General features: G+C 46.4%; 1 protein-coding gene across 1 annotated transcript; it reads right to left on the reverse strand.

Annotated features, from left to right (window-relative positions):
* Nucleotides 1-4,417: 4,417 nt before the first annotated feature.
* Nucleotides 4,418-13,490, reverse strand: LOC144741444 (membrane-associated guanylate kinase, WW and PDZ domain-containing protein 1-like). Its single transcript, XM_078623968.1, has 20 exons — nucleotides 13,449-13,490; nucleotides 13,133-13,370; nucleotides 12,893-13,009; nucleotides 12,410-12,529; nucleotides 12,068-12,241; nucleotides 11,756-11,927; nucleotides 11,518-11,579; nucleotides 10,653-10,820; nucleotides 10,096-10,285; nucleotides 9,759-9,894; nucleotides 9,449-9,675; nucleotides 8,512-9,094; nucleotides 8,213-8,276; nucleotides 7,738-7,857; nucleotides 7,381-7,616; nucleotides 6,165-6,171; nucleotides 5,217-5,411; nucleotides 5,056-5,132; nucleotides 4,733-4,879; nucleotides 4,418-4,597 (listed from the first exon to the last, which is right to left on the reverse strand). The coding sequence occupies exons 1-20, from the start codon at nucleotides 13,488-13,490 to the stop codon at nucleotides 4,418-4,420; spliced, it is 3,255 nt and encodes a 1,084-aa protein (XP_078480094.1).
* Nucleotides 13,491-14,693: the final 1,203 nt, after the last annotated feature.

The following is a 14,693-nucleotide window of genomic DNA, read 5'->3' on the forward strand; positions in this document are numbered from 1 at the left end:
TGCTGAATGACAACTACAGGTTAGTGAGTACAACCCACCAAAGCACCAAACACTGCAACGTTATTTCCCATTATGTCCCCTTAGGTCCATTGTGTTTCCAGTGAGTTCTGATTTTAAGTATGGTTGGATGTAAAATTGCGAATTTTAGCAGAAACAGCGCGTTCACTTCTGATTATTTTCTTGCTAACTTAAATTGGCGTAAATGTTGGCGGGGGGGGTAGGGAGGGTGTTGTAGATTGTTGTTGGAAGTGGATTGTGCTGAGGCTTTCTTCATCCGGCATGTTTCTCAGAGAGATTAATAAAGTATCTATCTATCTAGTTGTCATGCAAAACAGGAACAACGTCATTGTATTGTTTTCAGTCTTTATTCAAACATCATGCAGATGAAATGAAGCAGGGGAGCTGGTAAATTCGACCTGTAGAACCAGAGTAGAACTGTGACCAGCGTGTTTGGTGGATTAAAAAAAGTCATCTTCATTCGATCTGTTCATCTGTAACTTTACTTATCTTTTGTCCTGTTAAATGTTTTGAGTTTTTTTCAACAAACTACAGTTTTGTTCAACTATTTGTTCTGAAAACAATCCACACAGAAACAGGAAGGAAGTGGGCATGAAGCACATCATGTGACAGGAGTGTCTGTTCCAATCAACTGTTGCGTCCCCCAGAAGTGCAACGACACATCTCTGCTTTGTAGCATCAAACTATGCAGGCAATGGAGTGCTTTCCTGCGCTGTATTAACTTCAGTACAACTCTATATCAATGTGAATGCTAAACAGTAATGATTTCTATTATTGAGCAATATCAGATCAGTGTCATGAGATGTCAGTCAGACAATGATTCTAGCTGCCTTAATGATGCCTTCACACAAACATCCATCTGTTTTGCTACAGGTTTATCCGTGCCTTACTGTGAGCTGGAGCCAATCCCAGCAGACACTGGGCAAGAGGCAGGGTCACATTTGACCTGGTAGCCAGACAAATACAGAGCAGACAGATACAAAAATACACATTCACACCTGCACTCATCCTAACAGTATGTTTGTGGTCTGTGGGTGGAAACGGGAGTACCCGGACGAAACCAACACAGGCCACGATGAGAACATACATGTGAGGCGACAGCGCCAAATGCTGGGCCATCGTGCCACTCCCAAACATCTACTTATGTGTTTGGGGTGACAGAGTGTGACAGATGTGTACTTCCCTGTGACTCTGGAGTCCGCCATTGTTGAAGAATGAGTGCACAGACTTCAGGGTAAGAGGCAACATGACGGACACAGTTTAAAGGTGTCTCAGTTGACAGAAAATAGACGTTTTTTGCCAGTGTGTTACACACCATCCTGAGACACTTTACCTGTTTGGCTGTGTGGCGGTTTCTGACAGGAAGTGGCACACGTCTGCCTTTCAGCCTCAGCACCAGCTCGCAGGGTGACGGGCTGAAACAATGAGGGCACTTATGATCCGGAGATGCAGGTCCGCAGCTGGACCTGAACCTGTGTTTGTGCGTGCGTGCGTGTGTGTGTGTGTGTGTGTATGTATGCGTCTCTGTGTGTGTATGGCTCTATTACATCATCATGGTTCTTTACAAGCAGGGCAAATTTGTAATAATAATATTAATAATAACTTTACAACACTAACATCAGTCCACACATTCGTTTATAAAAATAAAAAAATCATTCCACTGATATTCACATGCTCGGATTGCAACTCTTTCGTAAATTTCCAGCTGGCGAGCTGCTGGCGAGCAGATGGTGTCCTTTGCATAAAGTTTTAGTGATGAAGATGTCACAATGATGGGTAAAAACTAAAGGATAAATTCAGGCGGCTCAAACGTGGCTTTTTGTGCAGCGGTCTTGTCATTGGCCAGAGACTTGATATCTGCCCACCAGCCAATCACACAAAGATCTGCTGGTTGCTCCAATCAGAAGGTGTCAGAAGAACAGTTATCCAATAAGAGGCAGGAAGAGTTGTGTCTTCTCCAAAAAGCCCTTATATATAGCCGACGAAAGCTGGCCAATCAGAGAGAGAGCCCACCTTGCAGTCTCTGCCCACTGAGGCGACTCCCAATCAGGACCTGTGTTAGTCTCTGCGGGCTTGGCTTGAGCCAAGGACCTGGGATGTCCCCCTGTCGCCATGACGGCTGGGCTCTCCTCCATTCTGAATCCTCCCGACACTCTGAGGTGGTGATGCTTGCTGCTGATAGGCTGATCTCGGAGAAGCTGGCGGTTGATTCACTGTCAGACAGATGTTGGTGCTTACCACTGACATCATCAATCGGCAATGAGGAAGGAAAAGGCTGCTTTTTGAACTGTAGCTGAGCTCCCAGAATTCTTTGCACGGGTGGGTGGAGCTTGCGTCCTCCTTTTGGTTCTCACTTGTTTTGCCCCTCATCTCTCCAGTGGACTCTTGCACCTCCTGCAGTGCTGGAGGTGTGTCCAAGTACATAACAGTGTTTCTGGGTAAACTTCTGCTCATCCTCCCCTGCTCCCCTGATTGCTCTTCATCCTCTGTCTGTCTGTCTGACTCCTCATTTTCCTCTCCTCCTCTTCCTCTTGCCTCCTCCTCCCCCCTCTCTCCTCCTTCTGTCTTTCTTCATCATGCGCCTCCTTTTCTACCATGTCCAAGTCCAAATCAGGAGGCCCTGCAGTTTTTCGTTTGGTTTCTCCCTCTCTCCTCCACTTCCTTTCTTCTGCCCCTCCTCCCCTCTGAGGCCTGAGGGAGGTGGCTGTTGTGGTTATAGTATCATCATCCTGCGCCTCCCTGTATGAAAAGGAGGTTGGAGGGAGGGCTCCCTTCCTCAGGGCCTGACAGATACAGACAAACGGACAATATTCAGCCGCAGTTCCACACATGACCACAGATTGCTGCGGTTATCATTATTTACACCCCTCTGTCATCTGAGCCTCCAATCAGTGGGTCTGAGAGAGACTGAAAATGAAGTGGCTATTTCGAAGTTAGTGTGAGTAGAACATTAATGGTTACCTCCACCGAGGAGGTTATGTTTTTGCCAGTATTTCTTGGTCTGGTTAGTAAAATACCTCAAGAAGTTATGAACAGATGGTTACATTTTGGTAGAGTTCTGGATTATCATCTGGATCCAGGAATTTATATCACTGTGAGATAGGGCCATTTTCAGGCATGTTTTCAATCACAATAAATGGTCAGATTGCTTGGCAACAAAGTAAAGGATACATTTGCCATATCAAAGTTTGATCTGACTCCTGACAAAATTCGGGATACGATGATCCAGAACAGAAAGTATTATGGTGCTTGCAGATTTTCAGGCACTGTAACTCAACAAATAAAGATAAAGACATGCAACTAACACCAGATTGTAGCTGATGAAGCTGATGAAGCTGCTGAATTAGTATGGTGTGAACAGATTTGTTGTATCTTCAATCGTTCTGCAACTATAACCAGTGAAGCAAACAGTGAATTTTGTCAACAACTATTGAATTAAACATGATATCACAGTATTTCAAATGATAAGGGCATGTTTTCTTGGTCAAGGGATCTATCAGTGTAGAATAAAATAAGGTTTGGTATATTAATAGGTGGTGTATATCAAAACATACAAATATCACAATTGGTGATAGGTTGAAATGAGTTGCTTGGGTGGAGGTCTACGCTCTCAGAGTGCTTTTCTAGTTATCTGTATTTATACACAGAGCACCTATCAGCATCATATACATTATCTCTACTGTTGAGGTCATACAGAGCAGCTGATTGTGCATTCAGTGATTGTGCAAAGGTCATTGTGCTCTGTGAAACGTGATGTCAGAGACACTGTCCCTGCTGACTGACATATGGTGAGCAAATGAAGACGAGACTGAAAAGATGAAGGACCACTAAAGTTGAAAGTTACCAACCGCGAGTTTTCAGTGCGTCCAATCACGTAGAAGCAGGGCTCACCCTGCTTGGAGTTGGTCATACAGAGAGACAAGCTGGAGAGCTCCACTAAGACGAGGAGGAGGAAGCGCAGGAGGAAATAAAGCAGGAAGAAGGAAGAGAAGTGAAAGAGAAAGTCAAAAAGAGATGGTAGACAGAAATCAGGAGAATCCCAGAGCAGCGACTGGACGACACGGAAGATGATTTGTGTTACTGACTGGTACGAGAATTCACATTCTCATATACACTGGTAAATGAGCCTCAGCTGTTGTTGCCATGGAGACTGAAACCCACGCTATTTACGTTAATAAAGCAGATCATGGAGCTCTGTGATTGGATGTTTGTTAATGAGAAGCATCCTGAGGTTTAACCTTTTAAGGCTCTGCCCTTACTACCTCCATTACTACAACGTCTGTCCTTACACCCTCAGCCCTTATCCCATCTGTCCTTACACCGTCTGTCCTTGGACTGCTGAGTTAGAAAAGATGTGAAAGTTGGAGAGGAACTTGTTTGTTTGATATGCTGTATGGCATCATGCGGGGGTCAGCATGTTGCTATGCAGTTCAGTCTTACCATAGTCAGGAACATATCCGTTTCCTTTCTTGAGGACAAGGTGGATTTGATGCCCCCCCCTTCTGATCTGTTCCACAGCCTGGCTATGTGTCATTCCAGCTGTGCTGTCGCCATTTATCTCCACAAGCTGGTCGGACACCTGAGAACACGCGTATATTTTCACAATCGCCATCTTCGGTTCTGAGTTCATGCTGCAGGCTTTTTTGAAACAAATGGAGAAATTGCTGATGTTTGAGGTTGGTGTACATTTTTCTGTGTGCGCGTGTGTAAATACCTGTATCTTGTTGCTGCGCTGGGCAGGCCCCCCTTCCATCAGTCCCAGCACATACAGACCCATGTTGTACTCGCTGCCCCCCCTCAGAGAGAAGCCAAAACCCGTCGGACCTCGTTCCAGAGCCACCCTGTAGAACCTGGAATCATCCTGACAAACAACCACAAGTACAAATACAGTGAGTCCACCTGTTGTTGCTGCTATCATCGTACTACTAAACGTCACACTCCATGCTACCCTACCATGCTATGCTACAGTAACTTTGGCAGCCAACTGACTCAAGCCTTTAATGACATCGATAATGATGGAATTAATTTAACAGTGACCTTTGACCTCCCTCTGGAACCCTTCATCACACGGCTGTCGATGTCCAGCTCTGCTCCTTCCGATAGTGATGGTGTATCTGAAGAGAGAGGTTCATTTAACACTGAAGGATTTTTCTCTGTGTGTGTGTGTGTGTGTGTGTGTGTGTGTGTGTTTGTCGTACAGTGTCTGGGTGTGATGCTCAGTCTTAGAGTGTTTCCGGCTCTCCTCAGGATCTGAGCGAGATCTCGGTGCTGCAGAGCTCTGACACCTCGACCCTCCACGGCCTCCAACTGGTCTCCCGGCTGTATCTGCGCACTGCGTGCTGCTGGGCTGCCTCGTCGCACTGTCACAAAGCGGTGTGACATGAGGGAGGAACCTGCAAAGAGAGCCAGTCATATGTGAACAACACTTCATCACAGCAACATTAGCTACGATTGGTCGGCCTGTAAGAACATGTGAGGTGGTTGGCACCTAGAGCTGTTTCATATAAATGAGATGTGTTCAGCTGGCTCAGCTGAATGAGCTGCAGCTTCACAACCTGCTGGAGCAAAGATGTTACACAACCAGAGAACTCATCATTCTAGTTCCCACTTTTTTTCTGGTGAGCATTATCACTCGTCAGTAACAGCTGCAGAACCTCTTAAGGGACACTGAGATCAGAATTACGAACAAGCACTGTTCAACCCTATAAAGCTTTGAAAGAGTCACAAAGAGTTTGAGAAACAAAGAGACGGAGCCCAACAGGAAACAACCCCCTCTGGACCTTAAACCCACAGAACAATTATGTGCCACACAGCACACAGCGTTTGTGTATGGTTGGGTTGGGGGCGGTGGTGTTTGCATGCCAGATGATAAGCGAAGCACTGAGTTCATCGTGTTCTGAGTTGCTGGATGAGCAGAAACATTTCGAGTATGACGTTATCCAGCCTGACAGATGGACGCAGAGCAACGAAAAAGAACTTACAGTGATTGTTCCTGGTGCTCCTCTGGTGTTTGTGCTGGAGAACAGCGGACCAAACTGCATCTGCTTTTATTCGCCGATTTGTTGACATGTAGAGTATCTCGCCTTTCACCAGAAAGCTGGTGACTAGTTCTGACTCGGTCTATTCGGTCCTGGACTTTACACAACCCCTTCCCTCCACGTATTTGCTTCAGGAGGGGAGGCGGGGCCTCTGTCAAACACTGATAGTGTGTGCTACCTGAATCGAAACTCAGCTGTCTAATCTTTGGATGGAAATAAATTCGACATCATATTGTCACATCCTCTTTGTCAAGCATCCACCTGCTCCCCCTGCTAGTAGATCGATTAGGGTGGGCAGGTGGGGGGCGGAGTTAGAAGTTCTTCTAATGTTGATGTCAAGACAACCAATAGCACAGATTAGCGCTGTCATTAAGTCACAGCTGAACGAACACTGCATACCGGGGGTGTTTTATGGATGGGACAGGTGAGATTACTCATGAGCTTTCACGCTCACGTTCCTAAGATGTTCCTAAGACGTTCCTAAGACTCTAAAAGTGTTTCACTGGTCTTAGCTGTCCATGCTCGCTGTCACTCTTCTATTAAAGATGAATAGAATGTGGTCATGTGGTTCACTCACTTCACATCTGCAGATGGAGTGACAATGAAATATTAAGCTGTTGAGGTGAACTCGGCTCTACCGCTCTGAGAGAACCTTTGTCTTCTTCCACAGCATGCATCTTTCCTCACCTTATCATCATCGTTTTCATCAGCTTCATCACATGTGCTTAAATAAACTCAACATGACACATACACACATTCTCTCGTTGTCACTTACATTTGAAGTCCTTCAACGTTTTCAGTCCCTCAACATGATGAACAGATGTACAACAAACCCAGAGCAACTGCACTAGTTTCCGTCCTGTCTCTCCTTCTGTTCTCTTCTCTCTTCCTCTTCCACTGTTTTGTCTCTCCCTCTTTTCTGTTCTGTCTCGTTTCTCCCTCTTTCTCTCTGTTCTGTTGAGCAACTAAAAGCAGGAGAGGCTCAGTTTCTGCTGGTGGAGGGGGGGTGTGGCCTAGAGACATCAGCTAGAGGTGGGAGGGGAATGAGAATACTGAAAGACACACACACACACACACACACAGGGATGTTCCTCAAAACTAAGATTAACAGAGTTACAGTCCTCAAGCTGGTCCACTGTTATAATACTAAAGATAGCGCGGTGAGTAGGAGAGAGGATGAATTAATAAAGGCCATAAGCACAGTAAGTGCTAAGGAAGAGAACATAATGAGGTTCTCATTAAGGGATTTGGTCAACGCGATAACAATGTGGTACCTATTGAGTTTCATTGAGACAAAAAAGGGAAGTGATTGATACTTGCCCGCAGTGGTCACTTCCTGTGAAGCAATGACAAATCCAAAGCCTTCGCCGGGCCGTCTCCTCAGCTCCACCTCCACCATCTTTGCTGCCTTTCCCTCCTTGGCGACTGCACCGAGTCCTGTTCCTCTGGGTGGGGGGGGCCCACCAGCGCTCTCCTCCACCCCAAGAAGGTCCCGGGGCTCCAAGGTCAGTGTCACAGGGACAGAGTCCAGGAAGCTGGTGCTCTGAATGAGAGCAGAAGCTGGGGGGCCCATTGAGAGTCTGGGCCTGGGGGGTCCCTGCAGCTGGTACAAGTCCCTCCTGTGGGCTCTCTAGGGTCAAGCCAGCCTGGCTGAGCGGGGGTACGCCTCCCATCAAGGCACCTGTGGAGCGGGAAGGCAAGTCGGCTGAGGTTGGAGGGTGGGAGGGGGGGCTGGTGATGTTGTGCGAAGAAGGGAGGGGATGGTACAGGTTGGGGGTGATGACAGGGGAGGAGACAGGACCTGAGGGAGGAAGACATGACAGGTTGATGTCATTAACTTTTAATATCTGTTACATCAATCAAATATTTGATTAGAAAAACCTTCTCTTAACAGAGGAGGAGGCTCAAGGCATAATTTATCTAGTACTTATGATGCAGTAATCCACAGGAGACTCAATACCCAACAGATACATGCAGTTCTAACGACCCATTAATCACCAAGGGCCAAGGACTCCACACCATGGAGGAGGACCAAAACTCATCCTCCTCTATGTAAATGAAGTAGCAGGACTCAATGTACGGAATTGTAGAAGCTTCTAAGATTAGAGGCAAAATGTAGAAGAAGATGAAAGCAAACAATAAACGACCTGTCGTACCCCTTCTGTGCACAAGCAGCACCACCTCCCCCTGTTTGGTGTGTTCTTGAAGAACTCTCTGCACCTGCAGGAGAAGAACCTGTTACTGCATCCAGCCAGTTCACTGTTTGTAACAGCAAGGACAGTCCAGTGTCTAATGTCTGAGGTTAGTTTACTGTCAATGACAACTGTTGGACATTTCAACATTTCAGTGTCTGTGGAACAGCTCTTGTTGCTATGGTGACATCAATCACAACAGGAGTGTCTTGTTGTCCAATGACAGCGAAACATTCTAACTGTGGACAATTATTAACTCTGACCTGGGAGAAGCTGAGGTTCTGCACATCTGCGCCATTGATCTTCACTATGACGTCCCCTGGCTGCAGAGAGGGGCACTGCCTTCGATCCCACACTCGTCTCACCACTGCCAGCTGACCCCCTGGACCCCCTGCTGTTATGCTGAAGCCAAGCCCACCAACTTCACTTCGGCCAAGAGCCACCGGTACAAGCTCCCCGCCAGAAACGGATCCAGGTGACCCTGGTCCGAGTGGGAGAACCAGACCCGAACTTCCTTTGGATGCTGGGGAAGGAACTTGGTGACTGGCCGGGCAACCATTAAAGCCACAGGGTGGAATATCCCTGGGTGGTGTGAGAGCCAGGGAGGTCTGAGGCATCGGAGGGCGCTGGAAAGGAAGGCCAGAAGGAGGGGTAGAGTTCTGGAGGAGGCCAGTCTCAGGCTGAGAGAGGGGTAGTTTGGACAGAGTGTGGGAGGACGAGGAGGCAATGGGGAGGGTGGCTGTCGAAAGATCGCTCTCTGATGACTTGGAGTTCTGATGGTGGAGAAGAGAAGAGGAGGAGGAGAGCGCCGGAAGAGTGCTGCTCTTGTAGTGAATCAACGACGACCTGACCAGACGAGGAGATGACAGAAAAAAATAATCTTATACAAATATAGCAGAGCTGGGAAGAAACGTTGACGGGCTCCAGACGACACTGACAGCGTCAAACCACATCACTGAACAGTGAAAGTATCTCAAGGTGATTAAACGTGAGCTGATTTCTGAACCGTCACCTTTAAACAAAGAGAGCGTGACCTGAATACTTGATGAATCATAATTGTGTCAGCACCATCTGGTGGATGGAAGTAAAAAAAACAAAACAAAAAAAACAAAACTTAATTTTCAAGTCTGGAACTGGTTGATGTATCAAACAACTTTCTCTACTGTAGCTAACAACTGAAATGCTGAACGCTGTGATCACCTCTGTGTTCCAGAGGATGTGCCGCCATCGGAGTCGGTGTGATTGGCTGCAGGTCTTTCTGGAAGGAGGTTTGGGCCCACAGGGGCATCAGTGGAAGAGAGCGGGGGCAGTCCTGACAGCCCATTCGTTATTGTCTGAGCAGCAAAGGAGGGCAGGGCTTGACCCAATCCTGATGATGACAGCAACAGCAGACTATTGAGCAGAATGAGGGTTGGGAAGACGCTTTTCTGCGTAAAGTGTGACGCAGTTCATATTTACAGTCAATCCCAGATAAACATGACTGATAACTTCCAATTCCAATTATAAGTACAAGCTTCGTGAGACTTCGAGACTTGTCGCCCTGACCTGGCGTGCTGCCGTTGCCATCCAGCGTGCGGCTGTATGTGAGCTGTGTCAGGCCACCATTCATGTTGGGGGGGGTTGGTGGGCTCGCTGGGGGTCTGTGGCTGTTGGACAGAGTCACATGACATCATAGGTCAAACAGCATCTCTGTTACCTGAACTGAGATGAACACCAGTCCTGGTCCCCAGTGACCCACCTACCAACAAACCTCACCAATGCTTTGCATCTTTTGCACGTCTCCCCGCAATCAAGGGGTGGGCACAAGAGAGGAAACAACAAATAACCACACACCCACACACACAGACTGAAAGAGAACAGGTTGTACCGTCTCCAGATTCTGTTTGGGACAGCCGTCGGGGTTGTACAGCATCGGGTAGCCTCTCCGCAGCACCACATCCACACTCTGACCCATCGGCACCGACTTGAGCATCTCCACCACTTCTTTGTGTGAGCGACCCAACACACAGGTGTCATTGATGTAGACCAGGATGTCAGCTGCAGCATATGGGGGAGGTCTGTCACCAGCAAGTACCAACAACTACCACTACTTCTATTGCAGGGGGAGGAAATACAACCCGTTAAAAAAAAAAAACAAATCACTGTCATGTTGTCTATTAGGAGAAGTGCACATTTCACTCTCTCTACTGTAAGACATGATATCTCTCATGACTTGTCACATGGTGTGCAGCAAACAAAGATGATTGGTTGTTGGCTGTGAAAAAAAATACATAATTCAGAAGGCCTGAGGATCAAGAAGCTGCAGCAATAGAACTAGAAAAGTAACTTGAGGGTGATGACAAGGTCTACACACATATACTGTCAACTACTACTAATATGTCAAGGTGTACTGCAGCACAAGTACCTGTACTTAGGGCAGGCGGACCTCCAGGGGTGACACTGTACACCTGCAGGAACTCTCTCGGTCGACTTCCGCCTACAATGTTGAAGCCGAAACCTCGCGGCCCTTTAGAAAGTCGAGTGTGGATGGAGTACCCCCTCAGCTGACTGGGCTCCTCAGTGAACTCTGGGACTGAACACATGAATAGATACTGATAAATGCAGACTCGAACAACGGAGAACGGAAAGGTTGTGTAGTAAACTGAAATCCAAAACTAAGGGCATAAATAGTGACAACCCATTGAGGGATTAAGTCCATGTCCACATGGAGACGGGTTCAGGTGAAACTGCTAAAGTCCTTTTGAATCGGAGTCAGCCTTTTTGAGCCCGAATACGATCATTTGTAAAATCCAGGTCCCAGACTAAATAAATCTGATGACGACACGCTCCTGGTGGTCATCCGGGACTCACAGAAGCACAGTTACACCTGTAACTCGTCGTTTTATGCGCATGCCCTTCTTGTTTTTGGTTTATTACTTTGGCAGTGTTACAGCGCCACTCACAGGCGTGGCATATGCACTGCAGCATATGCACTGGATTTGTGTGGACGCAGACATTTCTGGAGATGAGTGCGTGTGTATGGAAAAAGTTTTTTAAATTATTCCGGTTGCGTCTTCATGTGAACATGGCCTGAATGATCAGAAATGTTTATTATAATTATATGCTTTAATGTGTCAGAGACAGATACAGAACATAGACATCTACGTTCTACGAACCAACAGGAAGTGAAAGTGTGAGTCTGCCGTCTCCTGCTGTCAAAAGAAATTAATATTTCCTAAATTTGAACATTTCTCAGTTTGGATTTAATGAGATGGACTTACGTTCTGTACAAGAAGTTAAATCTTTGTTTTGATTTTGATGCTCCAGCCAGCTTGTCGTCTTTGAGATGTGACTGACAGAGAGAAACATCATCATCATAACTGCCATAATTATGGGCAATGTGTAGAAAGACGAAGTATCAATCAGAGGTCTTCAGTTTCTCCACATTAAATTGCACCAATCTATCAATAAGAGTTTCAGTATCAATGAAGTTGGAAAAAAAACTGATCGATTCCAGATGTCACTCACTCAATGTAGTACGACTCTCCGGAGTCACTGAATGCTAACTCCCACTTTTCAGGCTGTGGCCCTCCTGGTCTTCCTCTTCCTCCTCCATTCTCCATTCCCTCCCGACTCCCTACCGTCGATTCCCACGATTGGCTAAGAGCCAGAGTGGTGGGTGGGGCTCCAGCTGAACCTGCTGAAGGAGAAAGAATTCATTCTTTGTGTTGAATGTGTGTGTCTGTGTGTACATGAACAAAACAGAATGTTCTAAATCTATGACCAATTCCAAACATTCCAAAGGTACGATGGGGTCAAACCAGGCCGGTGTGTTTGCACCTGAGAGGCCGCTGTCCTCCTCGCTGTTGTCTCCTTCCTCTACAGCTTTCTCCAGGTTGCTCAGTGATTTGCTCCTTGTCCGGAAGTTTCTCAACAAGTTTCGATGTTCCTGGTACGTGATTGGTGGACTCTCTGGACCAATATGGACTGGGCGGGGGGTCCCGTAGTAGTTTCCTATGATTAAATGGAGAAAAAAAGGAGCTGCTGTGATGTCTGATGAAGACAAAATGCTAGTACACAACAAAAACATTACAGGTAAGGTCGGATAAAGCTCTAGAGAATGTTTGATAAAAAACCAGAGAAAGTCAGCTACAATTTTCAGTGTATTCCCATAAATGTTACCTTTGAACTTTCCGCTCTCCAGCAGAGCTCCAGACTCCTCCAAAGAGAAGAACTCCTCAATGGACACAAAGTTGTAGTCCACACCTGTAATCTCACCTTCACGAGGCTGTCGCGTGGTACCTGGATAGGAAACACCCACAATGCACCAACAGGGAATGTCTGAGTGTAGCCTGAGAGACAAAACCCAGGGCAGCAGTATACCTATAGACGTCAATATTAAATTAACTACATCCAGACTTACAAACTTTTCCGTTCAACTTGTAACACTGTGACCTTTGACCTACCCCAAACATCACATGCGCACACACACAAACAACCCTCGTAATTATTAACTTAAATGTAAATACACACAGCAGAAACCTGCTTTATGAGTTCATTTCAACTTTGACCTCAGTTATGACATCATAATGTTGAGTCATCACATTCCTTCATGTTAATTGTGTGTGTGTGTTTGTGGTATAGGGGTGTGTGTGTGTGTCGTACAGGGTACAGCACGCAGGTAAAGGTTCTCTCTGATCAGCTGCTGCAGCTGGCTGTCCATCGACCCCGGAGTGAAACACTTGCTCAGGTACAACCGGAGATCCTTACACAGGGACGACCCTGAGGAATACACACAGCTTGTGATGTCAGCATGATGTCACAGAAAAGCATTTTGGGAAATGAAGGCTCAATAAATGAACTGATATTGGACTTTTTTTTTTTAAACAGGCAAAATGTGCTCACCTGGTGAGACTGTCTTGATTCTGATTGGATGAGGACAGGAGTTCAGGACCCCTCTGACATCACCGAGAGTCATCCCCAGCACAGGTGTGCCACCAATCTCCAAGATAACGTCACCCACTGTCGGTCCGCCCCCTGGAGCCACTGTGACGAATGGGAACTCACCATAGTCAGCTCCGCCACCGACAGCCAACCCCAGCTCTCCTGAGCCCCCTCCCAGCGGCACAAAGCTCTCCTGCACCTTCAGAAACATGGCGGGCAGAAAGTTCTATGAGTTCCGACTTTGTTGAAATGGTTTCAACAAAGGGGCTATCATTACCTTGGAGCGCCAGTGCAGCTTCTTTGCTGATGCTTTAGACATGATGGCCGAGCTGCGAACAGAAAAAAACGTGCAAAGTGTCACTGAGCATGTTCAGTAGAACATGCTGCTTTCCTGAAGGTTCCAGAAAAATCGAAAAATTTAAATTCAATCTACGAATAAACTGAATGTCAGAACAACTATAAATACCTGGTAACCTCTTGAAAAACAGTAAACTCTGAAAACGAAAATTCCCAAACAACTCCCACCCTCTCTCCCACCCTCTCTCCACTCACACACACACACACACACACACACACACACACACACACACACACACACACACACACACACACACACACACACACACACACACACACACACACACACACACACACACACACACACACACACACACTCTTTCCGATTTGGTATTTTCATCTTTTTTAAGTGTTGTAAAAGAAGCTGCACAAAATCTCACTGTGCTGTGTACAAAAACAATAAAAAGCATTTTGATTCTGATTCCTGTAAACACAAACAAAAAAACAGCTGTAAACATCAGTAACCTGTAACCAACTATAAAAAAAACTATATACATCAGTAAGCTCCCATAAACTATAAAAACCAAAATATGTAAACAACCAAGCACAACTATGGACACTTATTTGCACCTGTAAACAACCATTAAAACATATATAAGGAAAAGAATGTCTGAACTATTAACCCCAAACACCTACTCCATCTACTCACCTTTAAAACACAGGTCATGTGACCACCTGACCACACCTTCCCACCAGCACACTGTGGTTTAAATGTGTCTCCTAGCAACAGTGAGATGTTCTGAGTGGAGAATTGTTTTCCATGTTCTTTTTAAAGGTTTTGTCTGTTTCTTCAGAGAGAACAGCAGATGGTGGTGAACAGCAGGGAGACAGCGACATATAAACACAGCAGAGCGCCACTGACATTTCGTTTACACACAATCGTCCAGAGACACACTCCGACTGCCAAACAGGAAATATGGACAAACATATGTGACAGCGAACACAGCAGTAAAACACAGGTCAGCAATCCTCCTCGTTAGGAGGCCCCAGGCAGCACGTCTACATCCATCATCCCTAGCAAGGAGGCATCTTTACCTATACGCCAGTCAGGAAGGGAGGGAGGACGTATGACATGCCTCCGAGGTAGGAGGTGACGGGGCAGAGTGTTCACAAGTCAGACAAGTGATGCAGCAACTAGTCCTTTTTGCTAAATGCGTCACACATT

Source organism: Lampetra planeri, unplaced genomic scaffold (assembly GCF_965212315.1).
Source record: "Lampetra planeri unplaced genomic scaffold, kcLamPlan1.2.h2 scaffold_548, whole genome shotgun sequence".
In the NCBI taxonomy this organism is placed as follows: Eukaryota; Metazoa; Chordata; class Hyperoartia; order Petromyzontiformes; family Petromyzontidae; genus Lampetra; species Lampetra planeri.

What these genes read in the sequence shown, in the direction of transcription:
- LOC144741444 (XM_078623968.1), bottom strand. Translation starts at nt 13,490, where the DNA reads ATGTCTAAAGCATCAGCAAAGAAGCTGCACTGGCGCTCCAAG. An exon ending in ACATCCTCTGGAACACAGAG is followed by an intron (nt 9,095 to 9,448) that starts GTGATCACAGCG and finishes TCGTCTGGTCAG; the next exon opens with GTCGTCGTTGATTCACTACA. An exon ending in GAGCATCACACCCAGACACT is followed by an intron (nt 5,133 to 5,216) that starts GTACGACAAACA and finishes CTCTCTCTTCAG; the next exon opens with ATACACCATCACTATCGGAA.